The 26,442-nt window shown below is 35.4% G+C and overlaps 1 protein-coding gene across 4 annotated transcripts in view; it reads left to right on the top strand.

Moving 5' to 3' along the window:
• The window catches only part of LOC123552411 (glutamate [NMDA] receptor subunit 1-like), a 70,763-nt gene extending 44,800 nt beyond the window's left edge, over positions 1 to 25,963 (top strand). For 2 of the 4 annotated variants that reach the window (XM_045342065.2, XM_045342066.2), the window contains exons 12-17: positions 841 to 989; positions 2,880 to 3,037; positions 3,906 to 4,186; positions 5,493 to 5,638; positions 23,526 to 23,664; positions 24,826 to 25,963. In XM_045342065.2, coding sequence (XP_045198000.2) covers positions 841 to 989; positions 2,880 to 3,037; positions 3,906 to 4,186; positions 5,493 to 5,638; positions 23,526 to 23,664; positions 24,826 to 24,956 — 1,004 coding nt within the window. In that variant the 3' untranslated portion in view covers positions 24,957 to 25,963. Of the gene's footprint in view, positions 1 to 840; positions 990 to 2,879; positions 3,038 to 3,905; positions 4,187 to 5,492; positions 5,639 to 13,880; positions 21,438 to 23,248; positions 23,308 to 23,525; positions 23,665 to 24,825 lie in introns of those variants that run through there. The other 2 variants (XR_006686610.2, XM_045342067.2) reach the window with 2 other exon arrangements.
• The last annotated feature ends 479 nt before the right edge of the window (positions 25,964 to 26,442 follow it).

The raw sequence follows: 26,442 nt of genomic DNA, 5'->3' as shown, positions 1-26,442 counted from the left end.
TCACATGAGTTCAAAAACTAGGTCACTATGTCAAATAATAGAAAAAACGACATCATACTCAAAACTGGATCATGTGGGAAGAGGTGAGCGATTCAGGACCATCATGGTCCTCTTGTTTGTTCATTGCCCCATGTGGTTCTAGGACGATCTGTGTATGAAAAAAATTGGAACCACTGCCTTACCCTTGCATGATCGTAAGAGGCGACTAATAGGGTCTTAACACTTGGTCTTGCTGTAACTCTGTGATTCCAGCAGGTATGCAAATTTTGATTCCATACCTCATGTTTTTATTTCGATGTAAATGAGATGTGAAGCCAAAATTTGTAGTCCTGTTTGGCGCCATATAACCTATACTGTGTTGGTGCACCGTAAAACCCAAATAAATAAGTAAATAAATTTTTTGTTCATTACATCCTTATAGTTATTCTTTGTCATATATTTTTTGAGTATATTTCAATTGTGTACACATTTTCACATACACTGCTATGGGGTTGTGGTTGAAGGGGGCTATGATCTTGGAACATGGCTTTTCAGATTGGATAATGATCTGTCATTTTTGACATTCCTATATGAGAATTACTTGCTGTTTATCTTACTAATTGTGTTAACCAAATAGTAGTAAACACAATGAATATGTTCTCTATAAAAGATCTGAGGCATGTTTACACTTCTTCTCTAAAGTGCAGTAAGATGTATCAGCTGTACCCTATGTTTGCCTTAATTTGATATGGAAAAACCATTCTATGTCAGATGTTTCAAACTAACATTTTTGCACAGTTTTCATTTCAGTGTTTCGTGCTTGCCGGCCTTTCTGTACTTTCAGTACTTTATTTTTTCCAGGAACCCCCAGGAGTTTCAGTGCACGTGTTCTTGGAATGGTTTGGGCTGGATTTGCTATGATTATTGTGGCTTCTTACACTGCCAACTTGGCTGCCTTCCTCGTGCTTGACCGACCAGATGCTTCCATTTCTGGTATTGATGACTCCAGGGTTAGTACAATTTTAGGATCCTGATTGAGATATTCCCATCAGTTGTGCTAGGCTGTATTACTGAGTTGTTCAGTATTGTAATCATACCTGCTTGGCTTGTTTATGAATATTTCATCATTGATACATTTTTACAACAAAACTGTTTTGATAACCAAGAGTCTCAAGATTTATTTTTAGCTCACCTGAGCACGAAGTGCCCATGGTGAGCTATTGTGATCACACTGTGTCCGTCATGCATCTATCATCAACAATGATTTCTCCAAAACAAACTTAATGGATTTGGATGAAATTTGGCCTTGATGTTTGTTTGGTTCAAAGTTTTTCATAAGGTTGCTTTTGGTTACACATAGGGGCAGAAAGAGCTATAAATAAAAAAAGTTCAAACAACATCTCGTCCTAAAACACTGGTTTGATTTTGAAATAATTTCACACAAATGGTCCTTATGTAACCTTCTACCAAGATTGTTCAAATTATTCTGATTCAACAAAAAACATGGCTGCCACTTTTCCCTATATGTATATAGTGGAAACTTTTAAAGTCTTCTGGTATGACACTCGCTCGATTTTAAAATAATTTTACACAAATGGTCCTTATGTGACCCTCTACCAAATTATTGCGATTCATTTAAAAACATGGTCGCTAGAAGAGGGTATGGTCACTTTCCCTATATGTATGTGGTGGAAACTTCAAAAAATTTCTTGTGTGGAACTGCTGGCACTGTTTTAAAGTAATTTCACACAAACGGTCCTTTTGTGACCTTCTACCCAGATTGTTCAAATTATTTTGATTTGTCAAAAAACAACTGCCGGAGGGCGTGGTCACTTTTTCCTACCTGTATGTAGTAGAAACTCAAAAAAAATCTTGTTTGAAACAGCAGACCCAATTTTAAAACAATTTTACACAAATGTTTCTTGGATGACATTTTACTAAGATTGTACAAAATATTCTATTTGTCAAAAACAGCTGCTGGGGTGTGTGGTCACCTTTCCTTATATGTCTGTACTGGAAAAATCTTCTTGTTAGCTCACCTGAGCTATTGTGATCACGCTGTGTCCATCATGCGTGAGTCAGTCATCAACAATTTCTTTAAGCAACATCTGAATGGATTTTGATGAAAGCTCTAGGTGGCCCTCTTTCAAAGCTGTTCAAATGGTTGCAGTTTATTGAACATGTGGGTCAGTATGGTTAAAATAGGTTTTCAGCTGTCAGACTCTAAAAATCTTCTTCTCTGAAGTGATAACAGCCAGAGCCTTGATATTTGGCTTGTGATATCATAGTTTGACTCTCTACCATAGTTCTTCAAATTTTTGCCCTAAGGTCAAAAGTGGCCATGCCTCTGTTTGTGAGATGTACTTACTATAGTCTTATATATAAGAAACTTTGAAAATCTGGTGTATGATATTTTCAAATTATTGCCCTAGGGTCAAAAATGGCCACACCCATATGTGTGACATGTATATAATATAGACTAATATAAAAGCAACTTTTATAACTCTTATATTAGGTGAACCATTGTTCCATTACATTATATATACAAACAAACTTGAAGCTTTTTACACAGGTGAGTGCTTTAGGATCAATGACCTTCTTGTTTCATGATTTGATTTAAAGTTATTTTAAGCATGTGAGATGTAAAACAAACTCATTGAACATTTAGAAAGCAAAAATCTCAATAAAAGAATTTTTTTAACCATTCTTTGTCTTGTATTTCTTTTGCTGTGATCTTGTATGAATGCAAGCAAATATTCAATAAAATACATGTACTTTGTAACTTTGAAGAAATTCAACAATTATCTTGGTTTAAGACTTTTGATCATACATATAATTATTTTTTTTTCTATTAAGTATCAAGTTGATTTAATGAAAATTGCTTTTATTATTTTTGACAGCTTCGTAACCCGAATGAGAATTTCCGATATGCTACAGTGAAGGACAGTGCTGTTGAAATGTACTTTAAGCGACAGGTTGAACTGTCTACAATGTATCGTAAAATGGAGGAATACAATTATAACAATGCCGATGATGCAATAAATGATGTCAAAGAAGGGTAAAGTATATTGTCCTTAGTTACATTGCCTGAAGGAGAATGAGGAGCTCTTGTACTTGCCCTGGTGTTGCTGTCAGCATTACCGTTTCCATTTCTTTCAGGTTGAAGTTTCCGTGGATTTTTATTCACTGTATCTGCACCTATTATCAAACAATCAAACCCTCAGATGTTTTGTTTTTGACTTTCTGCAAGCTGGCAGGACCCAGTCTTCCTTAAATTCAGCAAAAATCTTTGCTGAATGAGGCCTCAGTAATTAAAGTAGAGCTAGCAGTGGCATGGGCTGTTTTGCATTTTAGGGGCTTCAGGACACTTAATGTATTGAGGTCAGCTAAACACTTGTCAGAAGTTTTCTGAAATGTCCATTCTGTAGCATCATAACATAAAATCTGTTATGACTATTATTTTGAAAGTAAACAGGTAAAAGTATTTCTAGGGCCTCCTATATTTTGAATAATTTTCTTTATTTTTGTATTTTAAAGGTTGTCAAAAGTGACAAATCGTTGGAAGTAGATTTTGCTTGCTTACATCACAGGTCAAAATGAATAAAATGAATAAAAGTTTACCCAGATACTGTCTCATGCTGTTTTTATAACATCAATAAATCATTCTCTGTCAGTAAAACTGTTGCTACTGAGTTGAGCTTTTCACCTTATTTGGACAGTGGTCAGCATGAAAAATTCTAAATATTTTGTAAGATTTTTTTTTTTTTTAAATCTTATTGTTTGACTTAGTTTTTGTGGAAGATGCATTGGCGGTTTGCAAGTATTTACTGATTTTTTTTCAGAGTCTTGCCATGCTTTTTAGCTTCTTGTGAAACTTAATTTATGATTTTTATACATGGAAGCTTACATTTGTATTTCAACTTTAGAGTCAAATTACAAGCTTTTATCTGGGATTCGTCTCGTCTGGAGTATGAAGATGCTAATGACTGTGACCTTGTGGTGGCTGGGGAATTGTTTGGGAGGTCTGGACTTGGGGTTGGACTGAGGAAGGGAAGCCCATGGACACACCCAATTTCATTGTCAATCTTGGAACTGCATGAGGGAGGGCAAATGGAGAAATTAGACAATAAATGGATATTGATTGAAAGTACAGAATGTCCTGAAAGAGATCATACCCCAGCTACATTAGGACTGACGAACATGGCTGGTAAGTCAAACAGTTATATAGAACCTGCATTGGGACCGACAAACATAGCTGGTAGGTTGAACTGTTATATAGAACCTGCATTGGGATTGACAAACATGGCTGGTAAGTTGAACTGTTATATAGAACCTGCATTGGGACTGACAAACGTGGCTGGCAAGTTGAACTGTTATATAGAACCTGCATTGGTACTGACAGACGTGGCTGGTAAGTTGAACTGTTATGTAGAACCTGCATTGGGACTGACAAACGTGGCTGGTAAGTTGAACTGTGATATAGAACCTGCATTGGGACTGACAAACGTAGCTGGAAGTTGAACTGTTATATAGAACCTGCATTGGGACTGACAAATGTGGCTGGTAAGTTGAACTGTTATATAGAACCTGCATTGGGACTGACAAACTTGGCTGGTAAGTTGAACTGTTATTTAGAACCTGCATTGGGACTGACAAACGTGGCTGGTAAGTTGAACTGTTATATAGAACCTGCATTGGGACTGACAAACGTGGCTGGCAAGTTGAACTGTTATATAGAACCTGCATTGGGACTGACAAAGTGGCTGGCAAGTTGAACTGTTATATAGAACCTGCATTGGGACTGGCAAATGTGGCTGGTAAGTTGAACTGTTATATAGAACTTGCATTGGGACTGACAAACTTGGCTGGTAAGTTGATTTTCTCAAACTACAATAAGACTATACTGCAGCCAAATTAAGGTTTATGAGCGGCTGGTAAATCAAGAAATCCAATTTAAATTACATTATGGCTGACAAACATAACAGGTAAGTTGAGAAATTTTATTGGAATTACATTAGGGCTGACAGACATAGCTGGCGAGATGAGAATTTTTATTCATATTACATTAGGCTGACAAACATGACTGGTGAGTTGAGAATTTCTATTCATATTACATTAGGCTGACAAACATGACTGGGAAGTTGAGAATTAATTAACAGATAAAAATTACATAGATATTTATATTTCAAAAGTGTTCAGGTCACTGATTCTGTCAAATGTCTATACAAGTACATGTATTTCATGTCATGTCGAGGGCACATGAGGGTTGTTGACTGTTTCGTTACCTCTCATGAATGGTCAGAATCAAACTCTAGTTTGATTTGATTTCCTGTTCTAATTTTCCTATTTTGAAAAAAAAATCTAAGTAAGTGTATATTGCACTCTGATTACTCTTGTTAAACTTATCAAGTGAATGATACTTCCAGGATACATTTGTGCATGACTGTTCAGTCCTTTATGCATATGACAGCATGGCATTTATGTGTCTTACACGATTAACTTGTCAATTTCAGGTGTCTTTATGATGGTTGCTGGAGGCATTGTTGCAGGGGTGTTTCTCATTTTTGTTGAGATCCTCTACAAAAGACACAGAGGTTTGAAAGAAAAGGAACTGGAACTAGCCAGAAATGCTGCTGACAGATGGAGAGGAAATATTGCTGTAAGTTCATGTTGTTCTTGACATCTTTTTTTGTAAAGATTTAAAAGAGCTTACCTCCAAGTTTATGTCAAACTTTTCAAAATTTAGTATTTTCTTTCATTAGTTAATGCTTTTAAACAGAGAAAAAAACAAAGTGATCCTGTGAATAAAAATGTTGTGTTCTGTAAAATTTGTAGAAGAACTCTCTCTAGGGTTATTATAGCTTATGTGAATTTAACTACATCTTATGCCATATCAGTTCAAAATAATACTAATTTACGATTTTAATCTGCACCAATGGTGTGCTTTCAATATAGGTTGATAGTGCTGTGTCCATTGTCCTAAATGTTTACATAATCATCAACTCCTCTGAAACTAATGGTTAAATTTATACCAAATGGTCTGTGGGAATCAGACATAGACCTGTCTCAAGCATGTCCAAATAGTTCTACTTGACACCTTTTAATGGGTAAACAGAGCTAAAAATAAACAACGCTTTTAACAACTTCTTCTCAGGAAAGACATGATATATCTCCACCAACTTGGTCAGTAGCATCCTTGTATGAATTTCTGTCAATTTTGTTCAAATGAGGGCCACAAGAGGTATAAATATAAAATTGAAAACAGTTTCTTTTCATGAACTGATTCATGGATTACGAAACCTGGTCTACACCATTGTTGTATGGACCTCACTCAAGTTAATTCATAAAGTTCTTCCTGATCCATTTAAATGCTGCCAGGGAGCCACAAGATCTAAAGTAGAAAATTGAAAATGGCTTCTTCTTGTTAATCGCTTTTTGCAAATATACCGAATTCCTAGAACTGACCTAGACATTTTTTTTTGCATGTCTCCTTTTATTGACAGCAAGAGGTTTAAATGAAAAAATAGTCTTTAAAAAGCCTCTTCTCATAAACCATTTGATAGATCTTCACCAAGCTTGGTGTGTTGTCTCCAGTTAGGGGCTGCCAGAGGGAAATAGAAAAAACCTTTCAAACAAAACATCTATATGTTCACCAACTTGTTTAAAAGTAAGGTCAAAATGCATAGGTCTGTAAAGCAGCTAAGGGCCCTAATGCTGTCTTGTTTAAATCTATCATCCTAATTCCATTCATTTGGAGGTATGCTCATTTAATACAGCTTTTAAATTTCAAAATTAAAAGTAAATATTTTTCCATTTTTGTGTAATTTCAGAATTAAAATAGACACAATTCTAATTCCAATTATATATATCACAAGTCTAAATACTTTATTTTTTAAACATTGTAATATTTTGCATGATTGTTGTGTGCTTGTTTTCAGTCATTGCATGTTTGTATGCCTCATTTGATGTATGGATATATCTTATCAAGTACCACTTAATTTCAGCTTTTGCTAACTTCTACTAACAGGCATACTAAATGTCTCAGGAAGGGCCTTACCTAGTTGTCAATGAGTGGTTTAGGTCGTTGATTTTGAATCACTTGCTTCTTACATCCAGCTAACTTATAGAGGGTCCATAGTTCTACCTAGTTGCCTGAAACAGTGTCTGGAGGGGCACTGGGGGCCATATGGTCTAAATTGTCGAGACAAAATGTCTCGGCAAGCTTCCTTTGATTTTATTCTTAAGAATTCAATTTATATGACATAACTGATGATAATTTCCATTGCTATACCCCAGACAATTTTGTCAGGGTTCTATCTTAACGCAGTCCCGCGATCCCGAGGACACCTATTTTAGCGGAGGGCATCCTGAACTTGGAAGCTGGCTGTCCTGTCGGGACAGTAAGTTTTCAGTTCAATATAGCTAAAAAACTTATCAAAAATACCAAAATGACAGAAAAACCTTGCTTTGAATCGATTTTCGAAGTCGACATCTGTTCTAACCACAGTCCGGATGTTTACTCTGGAATACATACATCTACGTAGACTGGTTCCGCATCCTGTAAAATATATAGTGTGAAATCACAGAAGAGACAGCGGGTACCAGTCTAACATGTACGGTACGGTCCGGGTACGGGGTTTTACCATGTAGCCTCGCTTTCGGTTGGCCTATATTTTTGCGATTATTTGTTTACCTGTCAAAAAGTCATGTGGAAATTTATCGATGGCATTACGGAATCAGCCATTTAAAAACCAAAAACAAAAGATCAGCATTTGGAAACACAACGTGATTATGAAAAAAAACCAACGTAAGCGTGATTTTCAAAGTTCATGGCTGAAGGACTACAAATGGCTCTCACACTACGCAGATAAACAGGAAATGTATTGTGAAGTTTGTAAATAAAAGAAAGATGTATTTGCTTTGGTTATATATGTTTATTGAATCTTTTTAAATAGTGTTAACAATCGATAAAATAACTGAAAATGGGAGGGATTCCTGAAATCAGGGAGGGACAGCTGAATTTGTAAGGAGGAATCCCGCCAGGATTGTTAGAAAAAAGTAAGCATCTAACCCTGACAAAAGCTTATTTCTTCTTTTTCAGACAAAATCTGCCTTTTCATGTGTTACAACTTCTTTTCATTCAATTTAGAAATAAGGCATTTTATATAATGTTTTTTTTTATACGCCCGTTTGAAAAACGGGACGTATTATGGGAACGCCCCGGGCGGGCGGGCGGCGTCCACAGACCTTGTCCGGAGCATATCTTCTACATGCATGAAGGGATTTTGATGAAACTTGGCACAGTTGTTCACCATCATGAGACGGAGTGTCATGCGCAAGAACCAGGTCCCTAGGTCTAAGGTCAAGGTCACACTTAGAGGTCAAAGGTCAAATTCAAGAATGACTTTGTCCGGAGCATATCTTCTTCATGCATAGAGGGATTTTGATGAAAGTTGGCACAATTGTTCATCATCATGAGAAGGAGTGTCATGCGCAAGAACCAGGTCCCTAGGTCTAAGGTCAAGGTCACACTTAGAGGTCAAAGGATACAAGAATGAAAACTTTGTCCGGAGCATTTCTTCTTCATGCATAGAGGGATTTTGATATAACTTGGCACAAATGTTCACCACCATGAGGCGGAGTGTCATGCGCAAGAACCAGGTCTCTAGGTCTAAGGTCAAGGTCACACTTAGAGGTCAAAGGATACAAGAATGAAAACCTTGTCCGGAGCATGTCTTCTTCACGCATAGAGGGATTTTGATATAACTTTGCACAAATGTTCACCACCACGAGACGTAGTGTCATGCGCAAGAACCAGTCCCTAGGTCTAAGGTCAAGGTCACACTTAGAGGCCAAAGGTCAGATTCAAGAATGACTTTGTCCGAAGCATTTCTTCTTCATGCATTGAGGGATTTTGATGTAACTTGACACAATTATACACCATCATGAGACGAAGTGTCATGCGCAGTTCCCTTCTTTCGAATTACTTCCCTTTGTTGTTACTATAAATAGCTTATATTGTAACTTTTTCATTACTAGTCATAGGGAAAAATCGAGACCACTTTTCTGTAGTACAATATGCATGCTACATGCAATTTTGAGGTGTATTTTGACCAGTCTCTACCTGGTAAAGATTTTTGTGAGGACTTACAATTTTTTTTTTTTTTTTTTTTTTTTTTTTTTTTTTTTTTTTAAGATTTACTTCCCTTAGTTGTTACTATAAATAACTTATATTGTAACTTTTTTATAATTGACCGTAGGGAAAAACCAAGACCACTTTTCTGTGGTACAACATAGATGTTACTTTCCAATTTTAGGTGTATTTTAAGGTATCTCTACCTGGTAAGGAGTTTTTTTGTGGACTTAGAAAAACAAAACACTTAGTTATTACTAAACAACCACAAAGTTAAAATTCCATTTGCAAATACAGGTGCTAGAGTAAAGAAATTTGCTGTGACGGGCGTATATTGTGACATTCTTGCACTCTTGTTGGAATGAATATACAATGGAGTTTCATTAGCACAATGTCTAGGGGGTCATGGAAATTAATTTGCAAGATGAAAAGGGAGTTTTCATTAAATAGCGCCAGATTTACACTTCCTTTTTGTTAGAACCAGGGTATTGTTTATCCCAGTTTAAGTATTCCAAAGAATCTCTATAAGGTGTTATATAGAGGATATGGTAGAGATCAGTCAGTTTGAGGAAATGAGATAATTCAGTGATCTGTGTGCAAGAGAAAAAAGTTGAACTGTACCAGGATTCTGATACAGTATAATTTTGGAAATTGGTTAATCTTTTATCTGCCACCCTGCATGATCGCTTAATGCAGACTAAAATGTGGTGAAATGATTGTCATTCGCTATACCCAACCATTCTAACATTAAGATGCTTAAACTACTAATTGCAGTTGCCAAACTGTAGTTGTCTGATAATAAAGCCTCCAAGAATTTGATATTACTTATACAATGTGGAAAAAATACATTGATGATTTTTGATACAGGATTTTTAGCTCACCTGTCACAAAGTGACAAGTTGAGCTTTTGTGATCGTGCAGCGTCCGTCGTCCGTGCGTAAACTTTTGCTTGTGACCACTCTAGAGGTCACATTTTTCATGGGATCTTTATGAAAGTTGGTCAGAATGTTCACCTTGGAGATATCTAGGTCAGGTTCGAAACTGGGTTACGTGCGGTCCAAAACTAGGTCAGTAGGTCTAAAAATAGAAAAACCTTGTGACCTCTCTAGAGGCCATACTTTTCTATGGATCTTCATGAAATTTTTATTTCAGAATGTTCAACTTGATGATATGTAGGTCAAGTTCGAAACTGGGTCACGTGCCTTCAAAAACTAGGTCAGTAGGTCAAATAATAAAAAAACCTTGTGACCTCTCTAGAGGCCATATTTTTCATGGAATCTGTATGAAAGTTGGTCTGAATGTTCACCTTGATGATATCTAGGTCAAGTTCGAATCTGGGTTACGTCCGGTCCAAAACTAGGTCAGTAGGTCTAAAAATAGAAAAACCTTGTGACTTCTCTAGAGGCCATACTTTTCAATGGATCTTCATGAAAGTTAGTCAGAATGTTCACCTTGATGATATCTAGGTCAAGTTCGAAACTGGGTCACGTGCCATCAAAAACTAGGTCAGTAGGTCAAATAATAAAAAAACCTTGTGACCTCTCTAGAGGCCATATTTTTCATGGGATCTGTATGAAAGTTGGTCTGAATGTTCATCTTGATGATATCTAGGTCAAGTTCGAAACTGGGTCACGTGCGTTCCAAAACTAGGTCAGTAGGTCTAAAAATAGAAAAACCTTGTGACCTCTCTAGAGGCCATACTTTTCAATGGATCTTCATGAAAGTTAGTCAGAATGTTCACCTTGATGATATCTAGGTCAAGTTCGAAACTGGGTCACGTGCCATCAAAAACTAGGTCAGTAGGTCAAATAATAAAAAAAACTTGTGACCTCTCTAGAGGCCATACTTTTCAATGGATCTTCATGAAAGTTAATCAGAATGTTTACCTTGATGATATCTAGATCAAATTTGAAACTGGGTCACGTATCATCAAAAACTAGGTCATTAGGTCAAATAATAGAAAAACCTTGTGACCTCTCTAGAAGCCATATTTTTCATGGGATCTGTATGAAAGTTGGTCTGAATGTTCGTCTTGATGATATCTAGGTCATGTTTGAAACTGGGTCACATGAGCTCAAAATCTAGGTCACTATGTCAGATAATAGAAAAAACGACGTCATACTCAGTTCAAAACTGGGTCACATGGGGACAGGTTAGCGATTCAGGACCATCATGGTCCTCTTGTTAGCTCACCTGTCACAAAGTGACAAGGTGAGCTTTTGTGATCGTGCGGTGTCCGTCGTCCGTCGTCCGTCCGTCCGTGCGTGCGTGCGTCCGTAAACTTTTGCTTGTGACCACTCTAGAGGTCACATTTTTCGTGGGATCTTTATGAAAGTTGGTCAGAATGTTCATCTTGATGATATCTAGGTCAAGTTCGAAACTGGGTCACGTGCCATCAAAAACTAGGTCAGTAGGTCTAAAAATAGAAAAACCTTGTGACCTCTCTAGAGGCCATATATTTCACAAGATCTTCATGAAAATTGGTCAGAATGTTCACCTTGATGATATCTAGATCAAGTTCGAAACTGGGTCACGTGCCGTCAAAAACTAGGTCAGTAGGTCTAAAAATAGAAAAATCTTGTGACCTCTCTAGAGGCCATATATTTCACAAGATCTTCATGAAAATTGGTCAGAATGTTCACCTTGATGATATCTAGGTCAAGTTCGAAACTGGGTCACGTGCCGTCAAAAACTAGGTCAGTAGGTCTAAAAATAGAAAAAACCTTGTGACCTCTCTAGAGGCCATATATTTCACAAGATCTTCATGAAAATTGGTGAGAACATTCACCTTGATGATATCTAGGTCAAATTCGAAACTGGGTCAAGTGCCATCAAAAACTAGGTCAGTAGGTCAAATAATAGAAAAACCTTGTGACCTCTCTAAAGGCCATATTTTTCATGGGATCTGTATGAAAATTGGTCTGAATGTTCATCTTGATGATATCTAGGTGAAGTTCGAAACTGGGTCACGTGCGGTCAAAAACTAGGTCAGTAGGTCTAAAAATAGAAAAACTTTGTGACCTCTCTAGAGGCCATATATTTCATGACATCTTCATGAAAATTGGTCAGAATGTTCACCTTGATGATATCTAGGTCAAGTTCGAAAGTGGGTCACGTGCCTTCAAAAACTAGGTCAGTAGGTCAAATAATAGAAAAACCTTGTGACCTCTCTAGAGGCCATTTTTTTCATGGGATCTGTATGAAAGTTGGTCTGAATGTTCATCTTGATGATATCTAGGTCAAGTTCGAAAGTGGGTCATGTGCCTTCAAAAACTAGGTCAGTAGGTCAAATAATGGAAAAACCTTGTGACCTCTCTAAAGGCCATATTTTTCTTGGGATCTGTATGAAAATTGGTCTGAATGTTCATCTTGATGATATCTAGGTCAAGTTCGAAACAGGGTCATGTGCGGTCTAAAACTAGGTCAGTAGATCTAAAAATAGAAAAACCTTGTGACCTCTCTAGAGGCCATACTTGTGAATGGATCTCCATAAAAATTGGTCAGAATGTTCACCTTGATGATATCTAGGTCAAGTTTGAAACTGGGTCACGTGCCATAAAAAACTAGGTCAGTAGGTCAAATAATAAAAAAACCTTGTGACCTCTCTAGAGGCCATACTTTTCATGGGATCTGTATGAAAGTTGGTCTGAATGTTCATCTTGATGATACCTAGGTCAAGTTTGAAACTGGGTCAACTGCGATCAAAAACTAGGTCAGTAGGTCTAAAATTATTAAAATCTTTTGACCTCTCTAGAGGCCATATTTTTCAATGGATCTTCATGAAAATTGATCTGAATGTTCACCTTGATGATATCTAGATCAGTTTCGAAACTGGGTCACATGCGGTCAAAAACTAGGCCAGTAGGTATAAAAATAGAAAAACCTTGTGACCTCTCTAGAGGCCATATTTTTCATGAGATCTTCATGAAAATTAGTGAGAATGTTCACCTTGATGATATCTAGGTAAAGGTCAAAACAGGGTCACATACCTTCGAAAACTAGGTCAGTAGGTCAAATAATAGAAAAACCTTGTGACCTCTCTAGAGACCATATTTTTCAATGGATCTTCATGAAAATTGGTCAGAATTTTTATCTTGATAATATCTAGGTCAATTTCAAAACTGGGTCACATGAGCTGAAAAACTAGGTCACTATGTCAAATAATAGAAAAAACGACGTCATACTCAAAACTGGGTCATGTGGGAAGAGGTGAGCGATTCAGGACCATCATGGTCCTCTTGTTTTTGAATAGGAACCTTTAACCTTGATCTTTTTGTTGTGTTTTCCTTGTTTAGAGTTTGTCGTTGAAACAAACATAATATATGACTAAGTTTTACTATTCAATCATTCTAATATTAAATGATTCTGTGGCAGCAAATAAAAGACCACTGTATTTTGTCTTTAAAATTTGAAATGCAGATATGAAATAAAGTACAAAATGGATTGAAAACTAGGAAAGATTAAATTATTTTACAAAACATAAATTTATATGAAAAAGGCTTTTAGATCGATATCAAATGATGGTAATAATTCTATAGGTAATCTAAAAAGTTTCAAATGGGCTGAAAAACCTAAAACCAGTCATCCACACTAACCTATAAATGTCATCCCAAGGGCTAGCCTGACTTAGTTATGTTACTGCAATTTCCCCTCTGCTAACAAAACTCATCTGCTAACAAAACTAGAGCAAGGTTGTTTTTGCTAACAAATTCACAATTAAGCTAATGACATTCAGTAATGTCTCTACAGAAGTACCTAATTATTTCAGAAAAAGAAACATTTAAGAGAGTCTTGGGCATTCCTGAGAGCTTTGAAAGATGAACAGCAGAAAAAGAAACCACAGACAGTTTAATTAAATTCTTGCAGAAGAATGTTTATGTCATACTGCAGAGTTACTTTGAAATCTCGTGTGTATGTTTTGATTTTTTTAATGCTTGCAGATGTTTGTAAGGGCTCAAGTAATTGTAATGGTTGCCATATTGTTGACATTATTATTTCTTCTGACCCCTGCTGGTGTTTCACCAAAGGGGAATCACGGTTTACCCCCTGTCTGTATTTAAGTCCATCATTCACACAAAGTGGGATCATGTGTTTACTTTAAAAGTGCAAGATATTTTTTCATTACACTTGTTACATGATTAGATGACAATATGGAGTATATGCACACCCTTTTATTTTCGTGTTGTGTTACTGTATGAGAAAAAAAGTGGAAGTGTGGGATCATGTGCTTATCTTAAAGAGTGCAAGATACCTTTTCATAAAACTTGATACATGAATAGAGGTCAAAATAGAGAGTATGGGTGTCCTTTTATTTTTTTGCTATTGAACAAATCTTGCATTGCCAACAAATAGTCCCAGAACACAAGAAAAATGTTGATTTTTCAGAAACTTACAAAGTACAAGAGATTTTGTCATGGATTATTAGTAAACACATTTTAGATGGAAAGAAAAACATGCCCTTTGTTTTAATGTTCCATCCATTCATCCATTTGTCTATCATTCACAAATGATGGACTCTCATCTCTGTCAAAGCTTTGAAACTAAATGAGATTTCCAAGAACAAGAATTGTTTTCATGAATACTTACTTACAGATTAAAGGTAGCTTGGAGATGATGCAGGTTTTTCAGTTATGAAACTTGTGGTCCTTATAGCAGCAAATATGAAAAATACTATTTCCAGTTGAGGACTTTCATTGCTAGGCAATAGTCTTGTTTTATACCTCAGTTATGCAGTACATATTTTGTAACTATGTCTTGTTTGATTTCTAACATTTTTTATTTGTTTTACAATATCTATGCATATGGAGTTGTTTTGATATTTGAGCCGTGCCATGAGAAAACCAACATAGTGGGTATGCGACCAGCATGGATCCAGACCAGCCTGCGCATCCGCGCAGTCTGGTCAGGATCCATGCTATTCGCTAACAGTTTCTCCAATTCCAATAGGCTTTAAAAGCGAACAGCATGGAGCCTGACCAGACTGCGCGGATGCGCAGGCTGGTCTGGATCCATGCTGGTCGCAAAGCCACTATGTTGGTTTTCCCATGGCACGGCTCATTTAATGGTAAAAGACTAAAGGTTGCATGCTTCAGTGCAGTTACCGAGAGAATGAACCTGCTGCACTATGTACAATTGCCTGATCCAAGGTTATAAAACTGACATTGATGACCAGTTTAAGAAGTCTGATTGGTTGATTCTATGCCCAAGCTTACAATTGACCAATGAAATGGCGTTTTATACTGGTCTCCCCAATCATTTATATACCTTTGGAGCCAGATTTCTCTTCTAGTGCCTTGTAGACTCGGAAATAGTGGTTTGAATACTACCTTGTTAGAAGTGAAGAGATAGGTAAGGTTAAGTTATTCACTCACTGAACGGCTTGCTGGTCAATAATCAGAACTGTTGTACATAAACAGTGTCGATGCGACTCTAAACCTAACAAAGAAAAGAAAACTTCTGTCTGTGGTCTGAAGAATCGAGGGCAAGTAGGTTTGAAAGTTGACGGGCAAGCCGTACAGTAAAATATAATGTTTATTGACATCAGAAATACATTTTCATAAGTGTTTTCTTCAAATTTTGACTTAAGTACAGCAAACTTGAGTGTTGAACCATAGATAGGTTCGTAGCACAAGCTGTGGTACAGAGTCCTGTGATAAAACTGAACCTTGAATCATTGCAATAATAGACGTTTCTCTTACTTCACTCTGAACCTGAAATATCTGAAAATTATTGATTGGTCAAAAATAAGTCTGAGCTTTCTTTTGATTAACGATGGATGAATTTTATAGTTTGGCACATGGATGCAGTATACTTTATTGTTGAAAAAGATTAATTTGTCTGAAAGACCTTTAACTACTGTTTCAATATATCGGAGTCATCCAGAGGCTGGTCATTGAGTCGGTAGACTCTTGAAAAACAATATAAGGGGTTTCAATGAAACTTCATTACACATTATTACAATGAGGTGTTCATGTGCATAGCATTTTGCTTCAGATTTGTTCCTATTATTGCATTGTTAAGGTTAGTTTTCGCTTCTGACATAGCAGTATTGCAGGAGTATTATTAACGTTCAATAACAGCACATGTTTGTTATTCAGAACAAAAAAAATATGAGTATTTACTCTGGATTGTAGACCAAATATGTACATCGACAACAGTTTGAATTAGTTTGTTTCATAACGTTTTTCTTCAGTAAAATGCTACAACTCGGATATTTGATAATTTTGATCGAGCCGCGCCATGAGAAAAACAACAGTGTGTGTTTGCGATCAGCATGGATCCAGACCAGTCTGCACATCCACGCAGTCTGGTCAGGATCCATGCTGTTCGATTTCAAAGCCTATTGCAATTAGAGAAACCGTTAGCGAACAGCATGAATCCTGTCCAGACGGATCCATGCTGGTCGTAAATGCTCTGTGTTGATTTTCTTATGGTGCGGCTCTTGTATTGTTTGCTGTATGGTGTACATTGATACACGATTTTCCTGTTTTCATGCAAACAATACATGCATGCTATACACAGAGAAAGATAACCCACACATATCATACAGAATTTATCGATACCAATTTCTGTTATACACAAATGACAGAAAATGGTATTGATGAATTTTGTTCACTTAATAAATGGTATTATCGTTTTACCGAAGAGAGCTCATGGTATCAGTGAGTGGTGATTTATTCTAGTTAACTGAGTTTATTTTACTGGTAGATTTGTCTTCCAATTTAGTTATATATTCAGTCTTAAATTTAAATATGATTTACTTTGAAGTGCCAAGTATCATGAATGTATAGTCTTTGGGAATTAGATACATATTTGATAGACACTTACATTTAAACCTGATAAGTATTCTTTTCCATGTCCCGACCTTTCTTAATACGGAAAATACAAATATTTAAAATCATATCCCATGTACCTCTTCTTTTCAAGTCATTTGCTACAGACTCATGGGTTTCGGATTAGCTATAGCTGTGTCAAGCCGCTTGCTTCCTAGAAAAAACTATTCCTTTATCCATTAACACTCATTAAAACGCTGACAGTGTTAAAAAAATTCTACTGTCACCACCAGAGTGTAAAATTACTGTAGAGTACCAAACGCTCTTGATGTGACAAGTATTAACTGTCAATATCTGAGTGACACATAAAAAATCATTTAAATTATGCTCCAACTATCAGTTAAATGTTTCCTAGATTCTGCTTGACTGGCCAGTACTGCACCAAGTATATAATGGTCTGTATTAATGAGTCCAAATGTTGATGTAACAGCAAAGTAATTCTTGTTGTACATCAACTCTGATTGAAATGATGGCATCATTAAAACACTGTCAGATATTTAATGATTTCTAAGATGTGCTTGTGGTATTGTATGCTAAAGGAAGTGTAAGAGGTTTTTTAAAAATGCCAAATCATTCATCGAGTTTAACCGAATCTCCGAGTGTCTGCTTAATGTGATTATAGACAGGAGAATTTTGCCATTCAGATGTGAAATGCTTTAAGAAATTCTGTGAAAGTATTTTCACTCTTGTCAAATTGATAAAAAAACCAGGTTTAAAATTTGTCTTTAAAAGAAAACAGACCTGACCTGAATATGCGTTTACCTTTCCAAAAACTTTTATAACATACTTTCTCTGCTAGTGCTTTTCTGTAAAGTGTTAGTGAGAAAGTATGATTATTGTTTCCCTTTTTTGAAATTCCTCAGGGAAAAGTGTTATATATATATATCATGACATTTGAATATTAAGGTTGGGCATATTGGAAGTTGTCATATTATGCACAACAGTTTAAACATGCTTAATTTATCTGGTGTAATTTTATTATTTGGTTGTTAATTTTATTTCATATTTTATGAATTGTTTCATGCATTCAGTTATTTCTACCTTTTACAGAACGGCCTTAATTTTCCTCATTTTTCAATATAACCATACCAAAATAAATGACCTTTTTTTAATTTTAATGCTTTGGATCACACTGGCTGGCCTAGGCTAAGATTTTAATGGAAAGATCATTATTTTTCGTGTTGGTCTCAATTGTTACAACGGAAATCAAATTGACAGGTCCATTTCTAAAATCGACCAGACTCATAACATTGTCTGATTTTCAGTGCACAGACAGTCCTTGGTTATCAGTAATCTATTCCAAATCAAATCCCTTGATATGGAATTAGCATAACGAGGTCAGATTGGACTTAGTTGCAGATCTCGATTATTAGAGGGCATCAAATATATATAACTAGCAAATATGTAAATATATAGAAATATGCAAGTACAAAAATGTGTCATGATATTAATGTAATGATGATTCATTATCCTTTAGGCAAGTGCAATGATAGACTCATGTTGGATTTGCAGTGAGAAAATGCGTCAGGAAATGGTTAACAAGTACTTGATACATTTACTTGTCCATTATTGTTCAGATTATGTAACTAGGGATTTTGATTCTCCTTGATTTAGCTTCCTCCACTTTGAAAAATGACCTGTAATTGTTTTGTTGAACCCAACAAAAATATTTTAACAGGAGTGTTGAAACATGATAGAGTTGTGCCACGCGACTGCTAAGCATCGCAGTCCCACATCGATATGAGGTTAAAATCTCGTATTTGTTAAGTGCCTGATTGTAACATTGTTGCCTTTTTAGCTCACCTGAGCCAAAGGCTCATGGTGAGCTTTTGTGATCGCTCAATGTCCGTCGCCCGTCGTGGGTCGTGCGTCCGTCAACAATTTCTAAAAAAATCTTCTTCTTGAATACCACTGAGCAGAATTACACCAAACTTTACATAAATGATCTTTTGGTAGCTCCCTTTCAAAATTATTCAAAGAATTGAATTCCATGCAGAACTCCGGTTGCCATGGCAAAAGAAAGGAAAAACTTTAAAAATCTTCTTGTCCAAAACCGCAAGGCTTAGAGCCTTGATATTTGGCATGTGACATCATCTTGTGGTCCTCTATGAAGATTTTTCAAATTATGCCCCTGGGTTGAAAAGAGGCTCCTCCCCAGGGGTCACAAGTTTTACAAAGACTTATGTAGGAAAAAAACTTCTTGTCTAAAACCACAATACCTAGGCCTTTGATATTTGGTATGTAGCATTACCTTGTGGTCTTCTACCAAAATTATTCAAATTATGCCCCTGGGGTGAAAAGAGGCCCAGCCCTGTGGGTCTCAAGTTTTACGTAGACTTAAATAGGAAAAGACTTCAAAAATCTTCTTGCCTTAAACTGCAAGGCCTAGGGTTTGATATTTAGTATGTTGCATTGCCTTGTGGTCTTCTACCAAAATTGTTCAAATTATGCCTCTGGGGTGAAAAGAGGCCCTGCCCTGGGGGTCCCAAATTTAACATAGACTTATATGGGGGAAAAATCTTCTTGTCCGAAAGTTCAAGGCCTAGGCCTTTGATATTTGGTATGTAGCATTGCCTTGTGGATCTCTAACAAGATTGTTCAAGGCCCCTCCTGGGGGTCACTTGTTATATGAGTTATATAGGAATAAATACTTAAAAAATTATCAGATCATATTTCCTAGACTGTTTATATTATTATTATATTATTATTATTATACCAGATTTATATAGCGCCCTTTTCATGATCGATTTCACGTTCAAAGACGCTTAACATAGTTCAAATGCAGCCACACAAGATGCATAATTCATCCTCTACTAGTACAGTCACAGAGCGATCTGACCAGAGGGACAGAGTGAGACAAAGCCCCCACGACAGAGAGATCAGAAATCAGATACAGGCTTGTCCAGCTAACTTAGCCTATCTCGTAGCGAATAGACAGCCTGGTTCTTTAACGTGCCCAGTGTATAGCACTGATACACGCAAGGATTGCCTGGGTTCCTGACCAGTACACCTCTAGTTAGGTGGGAAACACTGAAAAGCGTTTCTGAAAATTCCCGAGTAGCTGCCGGGGATCGAACCCCCGACCTCAGGATTGGAAGGCCAGTGTGCAAACCACTGTCGTGACTGAGCTGTCCGTCCACCTTTAATAATAATTACCTGATGACCCCAGTGATTAGGGGTCACTTGACCGTGACCTTGACCTACTGACCTACTTTCTTGTTTTTTAAGATACAGTCTTGAAATTTGGATGACATGTACAGTTTTGCACACTGATCTTAAAACTGACTTTCAGTGACCATGAATGTGACCTACTAACCTACTTTCTAATATTTTAGCATCAGTTTGGCATTTTAAACATGTGGCTCATATTACTCAGGTGAGCGATTCAGGGTCATCATGACCCTCTTGTTATATTTTAGCATCTTCCATAAAAGCGTTGGCCCGATGCCCAGCGCTAATACATATGAACATAGTTTTATTTATTGTGAACATTTTTACATAGATGTGAATAGTGTTATTTATTGTGAACATTTTTACGTTGTTGCGAATAGTGTTATTTATTGTGAACATTTTTACGTTGTTGTGATTGATGTTATGTTGTGATATTGTATAATTTGTTACATTTTGTTATGTCTGTAAAGGTTATAGTTTTACCTCCTCTGTTGTGTTGTAAAGTTGTAAACAGTATGAACCAGCCATTATTATCTGCATAATTTTATGTTGAGTATATTTATATATATATTAAAAATACATTGTGCAATATATTGTTTGGGTATGTCACTGACTAAGAGATATATGAACATACCTTTATAGTGGTCAAATTTGCAAGTTTTAGATGAAAAAAAAAGCATAATTTCAGCGTATGTTTTATAAAAAAAGAGTTTTCTAAAACATAATTTTTTTAAGAATTCAAGATTAATGTGGTCAAACTTGTTCTTGTAGATTTTTGATGCTTCGACTGAGTATGCCTGCTCGAAATGAAGTGGTTAAGATGTAAATGAATACTTCAAATGAGCATTGTATGGTGTCTAAATTTCCAGAAAAGGGCTTTTTTTAAAAATATTTGTTTAACAAAAGTTTGCAGTTTAAAACCATGTGCATTTGTGAATCATAATGTTGCTGCTCAAATCAGTACGCGAGTAACTCATTTGTCAGATGCTCATTGCTAATGTACGTATCTAGGGATTTCATAAAAATATTATATAAAAACCTGTTGAAAACTCATTGCATTTAGTGATAATGGCAACAAAAACCAATACTAGTACTCCAAAGATTTCATTTCTTTTAGAATAACTTTTAATATTTGAAGTAATATACCTTAAACATTGGTGCCTTAGTAAAAATTTTATGTTTGTGTTTCTGTACTTTAACTTTTTTCCCCATTATCCATGTAAGTTTACCAAGTATTAGCATTTTTGCAATATCTTGTTTTTCAGCTGTTTTAATTGACTTTGTTTTAAATATTGTATGTTTTATAATAAATTTTATTTCAGCGTCTGTGTTATGTTACTGTTTGATGCAAAATGGAAAATTCGTGTTCAAATGCTTACACACAAAACTTGTGTACGGTGTATTCCATCATATCTGTGTTTATGGGTTTATTTTCGTAGTTAAATTAACTCTGACTAAAATGAACTGTTCAGTATTTTTACATATTGTGAAAGTAATCAGTCGACAATTTAATTGTGGCAACAAAATGTTACACTGTTCTGAGAAAGGGTTTAAACAAACCATTTGACTGAAAAAATACGGCTTTGATGTAAGAACAAAAGATTTGTTTTCTGTGCCCAGTTAAAAAATGGTGACCAGTCGTAATATCTGTTGTTTTTCGGAGCACTATAAAGATATATTCTTAAACAGCTGTCTAGTCCTAGTGATTTATACTGATGTGTGAATAGAACTGTAATCCCTGTCTTACCCTGTCTGGACACTTGGTTTTGCTGTATCTTTTATGATTCCGGGAGGTACATGTTCAAAATTGTTGATTCCATACCTCATATTTTATTACGATGTAAAATAATGTGAAACCAAAGTTTTAGTCCTGTACTGTGTTGATGCGCCGTAAACCCAAACTAACCGACTCCAAAGAGAGAGGAAATATATTCCCATTTAATCTCTTTGTTTGATTATAGAAATTAACTGACTGACAAAACACACCTATATTTGACGTTTTGATTAAAGCAATTAAAATGATTATTGCATTTTCTACTCAAATATTTAGATGGTATGAACAAGTTACAACGGGAAGGAGTAATCTAATTTTTAACTGCTGTTTATTTCTAATTAAAATTTACACCAAATTTCATGATAAATTATTCAGTTTGTAACAATTTTTTTTTTTATTATTGAAATGAATAAATTTCAGAAGAATTTAATTACATTTTAGGTGGAAGTTTCTTTGTATATGCGCACTATTTGTTTGCTTGTTGTGTTTATATGATCGCAAAAACCTCTTTCAGATTGTAACGAAGGTGGTATACAAACTAGTTGAATGGAAATTGATATCCAAATTAATGTATTCTCCTTACATGAAATAGGACATACATTTGAATCTCGAAAGTGTACTTGGTGGCCATACCTTTAGAATAATATTATCACTTGGTAATGAAGAGCAGAGGAAAAATACATTTAAAATGGAATTTGATGGCCTTTTTCAAAAATCCAACACTTAGTGGTTGAGTAACCATTTAAATGTCGAATAACAACACAGTTTAACTCTAGTGCCTTATGCATTTGAAGATTTTTCATCCTTTGTAAATACAATTTCTTGTAATTAAAGGAGAATATGCATTAGTTTGAAACATATTTGGACAAACATTTTGGAAAAATTAACAACGGCAAAAAGTGAAATAGGATTACAAAAAATGTCATTAAAATTGTTTTATTATAACAAAACGAGTCATTAAGGCACATTAAACTCACCGTCCTTTCCTAACATATGGTCGTAGCCAGATATGGTATTGGTGAAAGCGTATGTTAAATACAATTGAATGTAATGTAAGATATATAATTTTACCTTTGATTAATGTTGTCGTTATCTGCTATCCAACTATATGCTGTTACTTTAGTTGTTATTCATAAATTTACTATATATGGTAATGTCTATATAAGGAAAGGACCATGATATCACTGTATGAAAAGTGTCCCTCATGCTTAGAATTATGAATTGAAATGACTGCTCTTCAACATTTTATTGTGCGAATGTCATATTTGAGTCACTTAAAGCTGCGTCTTGAAATGTTGAGCAAACCATTTTCATTACAACTTTTATACATTGTTTTCTATTATATATTGCAATATTCAGTGATGAAGTATATGTCTTTGAAGTGTCATATTGGTACATGGTAGCATTCAGATGTCTGGGTAAGTTCTGTTTCTTGTAAGCTTGCAAATTATGAACTTTTTTCAGTGTTAATATGTAGAAAATTATTTTCTGTATATTGAGTAGCTCTATCGTATTATGTTTTCTAAATGTTGTTTTTTTATTCAGTGAAATTGTATAATAATTATGGTTTGATTTCATAGTACTTTGTAACTGATTTTGCTCAATATTACAGTATGAATATTCCACTTTTTTCTAGAAACGCAAAACATTACGACAGACGATGCAAAATCAACGCGAGACCCTGAACCGAGTGAATTCAGTGGCAAAGACAGGAGCAATAGACAATAACAGCACACTGAATGCTGGGATACATAGATCTAGTCTGAGACAGCCTGGTATATTTATTATTCTTCTTTAAATATTCGAATATGTCTTTTCTGATGGATTTTTGTCATGTTTTGCTATTTAGTTATTGGTAGAGGTTGATAGTCTGGCATTCGTCCTGCGTCATCTTTCTGCATCATTTGGCCATCGTCCTACCTCAACTTTTTTAAACTTCATGTTCAGAATTACACGAAATTGAGTCTGTAGCATTTTTATATATACCCTTATATTTGTTCCTCTGGCTCCGCTAAAAATAGAAAAACCTTTACATGACTTCTCACGAACCACTGGATTATCTTCACCAAACTTGGTCTTTAGCGTCCTTGATTGGACAGCTGACAGATTTCTTCAGTAGTTTTGCTTGGCCCCTTGTATTGTCTGCCAGAGCTGAAAACAGAAAAAAACTTTTAAACTACTTCATCTCACCTCATGAAGCACTATTAAAATTGTCAGTAACATTCTTGTATCGTAATTTCGCAGATTTATTCAAATGGTTTTGCTAGGTCACTTTCAGGGGTCACCAGAACTGATGATACAAGCACCTTAGAATGACCTCATGAACCATAGATGGATTTTCACCAAGTTTGGATTATAACATCCTTGTATGGTCCTCTCTTAATTTTGTTTAAAAGTTTTGTTTGGCTCCTTCTGGTGAACCACTGGGTAGATCTTCATCATACTTTGACTTTAACAACATTGTATTGGCCACTCTTAAACTTGTTTAAATGGTTACGCTTGACTTGACAAGTTACTTTTTATAAATTCAATAACGGATGTTCATCTAACTAAGTCCTTCTTGGGAGAGCGACCTCGGTCCATTTTGACCACTTGTATTTCTTTTGTTTAATATAAAAATAAATACGTTTATTCTCTAAACAGTATCTCCATGTTGCACTGTCTTAAGACAATTTATCCTCATTTAATCCAGACTTTAGGCTCATCTTCAGTGTGAAGGTAATGTAATACAGTATAGTTGTCTTTGTGAAGATCGTTGGCCAGTCCGTTGATTCTGTCAAACGTAAAGAAGTTACAAAGATGAATTTTAATATTTAAAACATAGTGACGCTAGCATAATGTTTATTTCATTTACTCTTTATTTAATATTAATGCCGTGAATGTTACACATGTTATTTGCGTTTGTATATTAAGTTTTGCGATAAACTATGTTACAGGTTCTAGTAACTCGCCACCTATCATCAAGCCGAAGGTGACCATACAGAGTGGACGTGGTGTGGCGCCGTCTCCCAGTATAATGCTAACAAACCCGGCATTCTCCTCATCCAACAGGTCGGATTTTGTATAATCCGAAATCATGTGCGAAATATAAACTAGTAATACAGACGATCGTTAGTGAATGTATAAACTTAGAGTGCTCTCATATGATCAAGTCATGGAACTGATTGCTAATAAAACTTTTTAAGTTAAATGTAATTTTAACATGTTACCGGGATAATCGGATTAGTATTTTACTGCACATACGTCCTGAAGAAAAGAGCAATAAAACTAGTGGCCAAAATAAATTTTACATAGTCTTTCAGCTACAGGATAGATATTCATTTAAGAGTCTACCAGGTTGTATATACTTCTTGTAGTCCGGCTTAAATTTGTTGTTTTCTATGTATTTTATTGATAAAGACATATATTTACGTTGTGTTGACTTTACATGTGAGATAGCATCATTGATACCAAAGTTTTTGTAAATATTAAGCATATATTCCATTTTTACAACTTTTTATCATTATCAGTTATTTGTTTTAAATGCTGCTGAACGAGATTATAAGCATTGTGTTTTTATTTCTATTTTCTAGTTTTGCACATTTATCATCATTTCGTATTTTAATTAGACTCGTATTGAACGTTTAAAGTGGCTCATTAAATGTTTTTTCTGAATAAATAAATTTCTTTTATTTTTAAGATAAAATTAGTTTATTACTGCAAGTATTTAATATTTGCTTTTTTGGATACCAAATTATTTATGTCATTTTTATGTGAACACACATTGGCCATTGCGTTTTGCTCAGTAGGCACCGGTTATAACGATAAACCTTTGAAGATGGTTAGATGCTGGTTTAATTTTTTGTTCGCTTTGATGCTCAATAGGTAATACATTTACATTTACAAGTTAGTTTGCTTTTATTCAGTACTGGTTGTGTCCCTCATTTCGTCAGTTTAAAATTTCAAGTCTTCACATCTTTTTCTTTGTTTTTTTCTGTACACTATTGTGAGTATTAAAGTCATAGAATTATACTTACGTATATTACAATTAGTTGTACTTTTAAATAATACCTAATAAAATTTCAGACAACTGAACAGTTGTTGGCTGTTTTATCAGCTTACCTCACCTAAGCCAATGGCCGGTTAGCGTTATAGGTACAAGACAACTACAAAGGTTGTAGGCGAGATTTGTGTTTACTGAAGACAACACGTCTAAATGTCTGTGATTTATTTTGGGAAGTCGTGAAGTTACTTCAGAGAACACAGACTTAAAAATTTTGATAAGGTTAACTAATCACAACGTATAAATATTGCTGAAAATGGCGTAAAACCCAACAACTCCTAAATAACATCTGGAAAGTAGATCCCTCGAAAGCACCGAGAACAAGGCAAATAATGAAAAGCAGACTCTGTTTGATTGAGTCTGTTCATGAGCAGTAATGGAAATTGCAACACTGCCTACGACCCCTAGCTGTGCATGGTGCATGTTAGGTTGTTTCAGGAAAAAATCTGCACAGTTACGGGATTTTGCTTTTTGTTAATATTCTATATACATTCAGTCTGTATATGCAGTA

The sequence above is a fragment of the Mercenaria mercenaria genome, chromosome 4, assembly GCF_021730395.1.
Source record: "Mercenaria mercenaria strain notata chromosome 4, MADL_Memer_1, whole genome shotgun sequence".
In the NCBI taxonomy this organism is placed as follows: Eukaryota; Metazoa; Mollusca; class Bivalvia; order Venerida; family Veneridae; genus Mercenaria; species Mercenaria mercenaria.
Note: the sequence above shows the minus strand (reverse complement) of the source record. Positions and strands in the feature narration are given on the sequence as shown.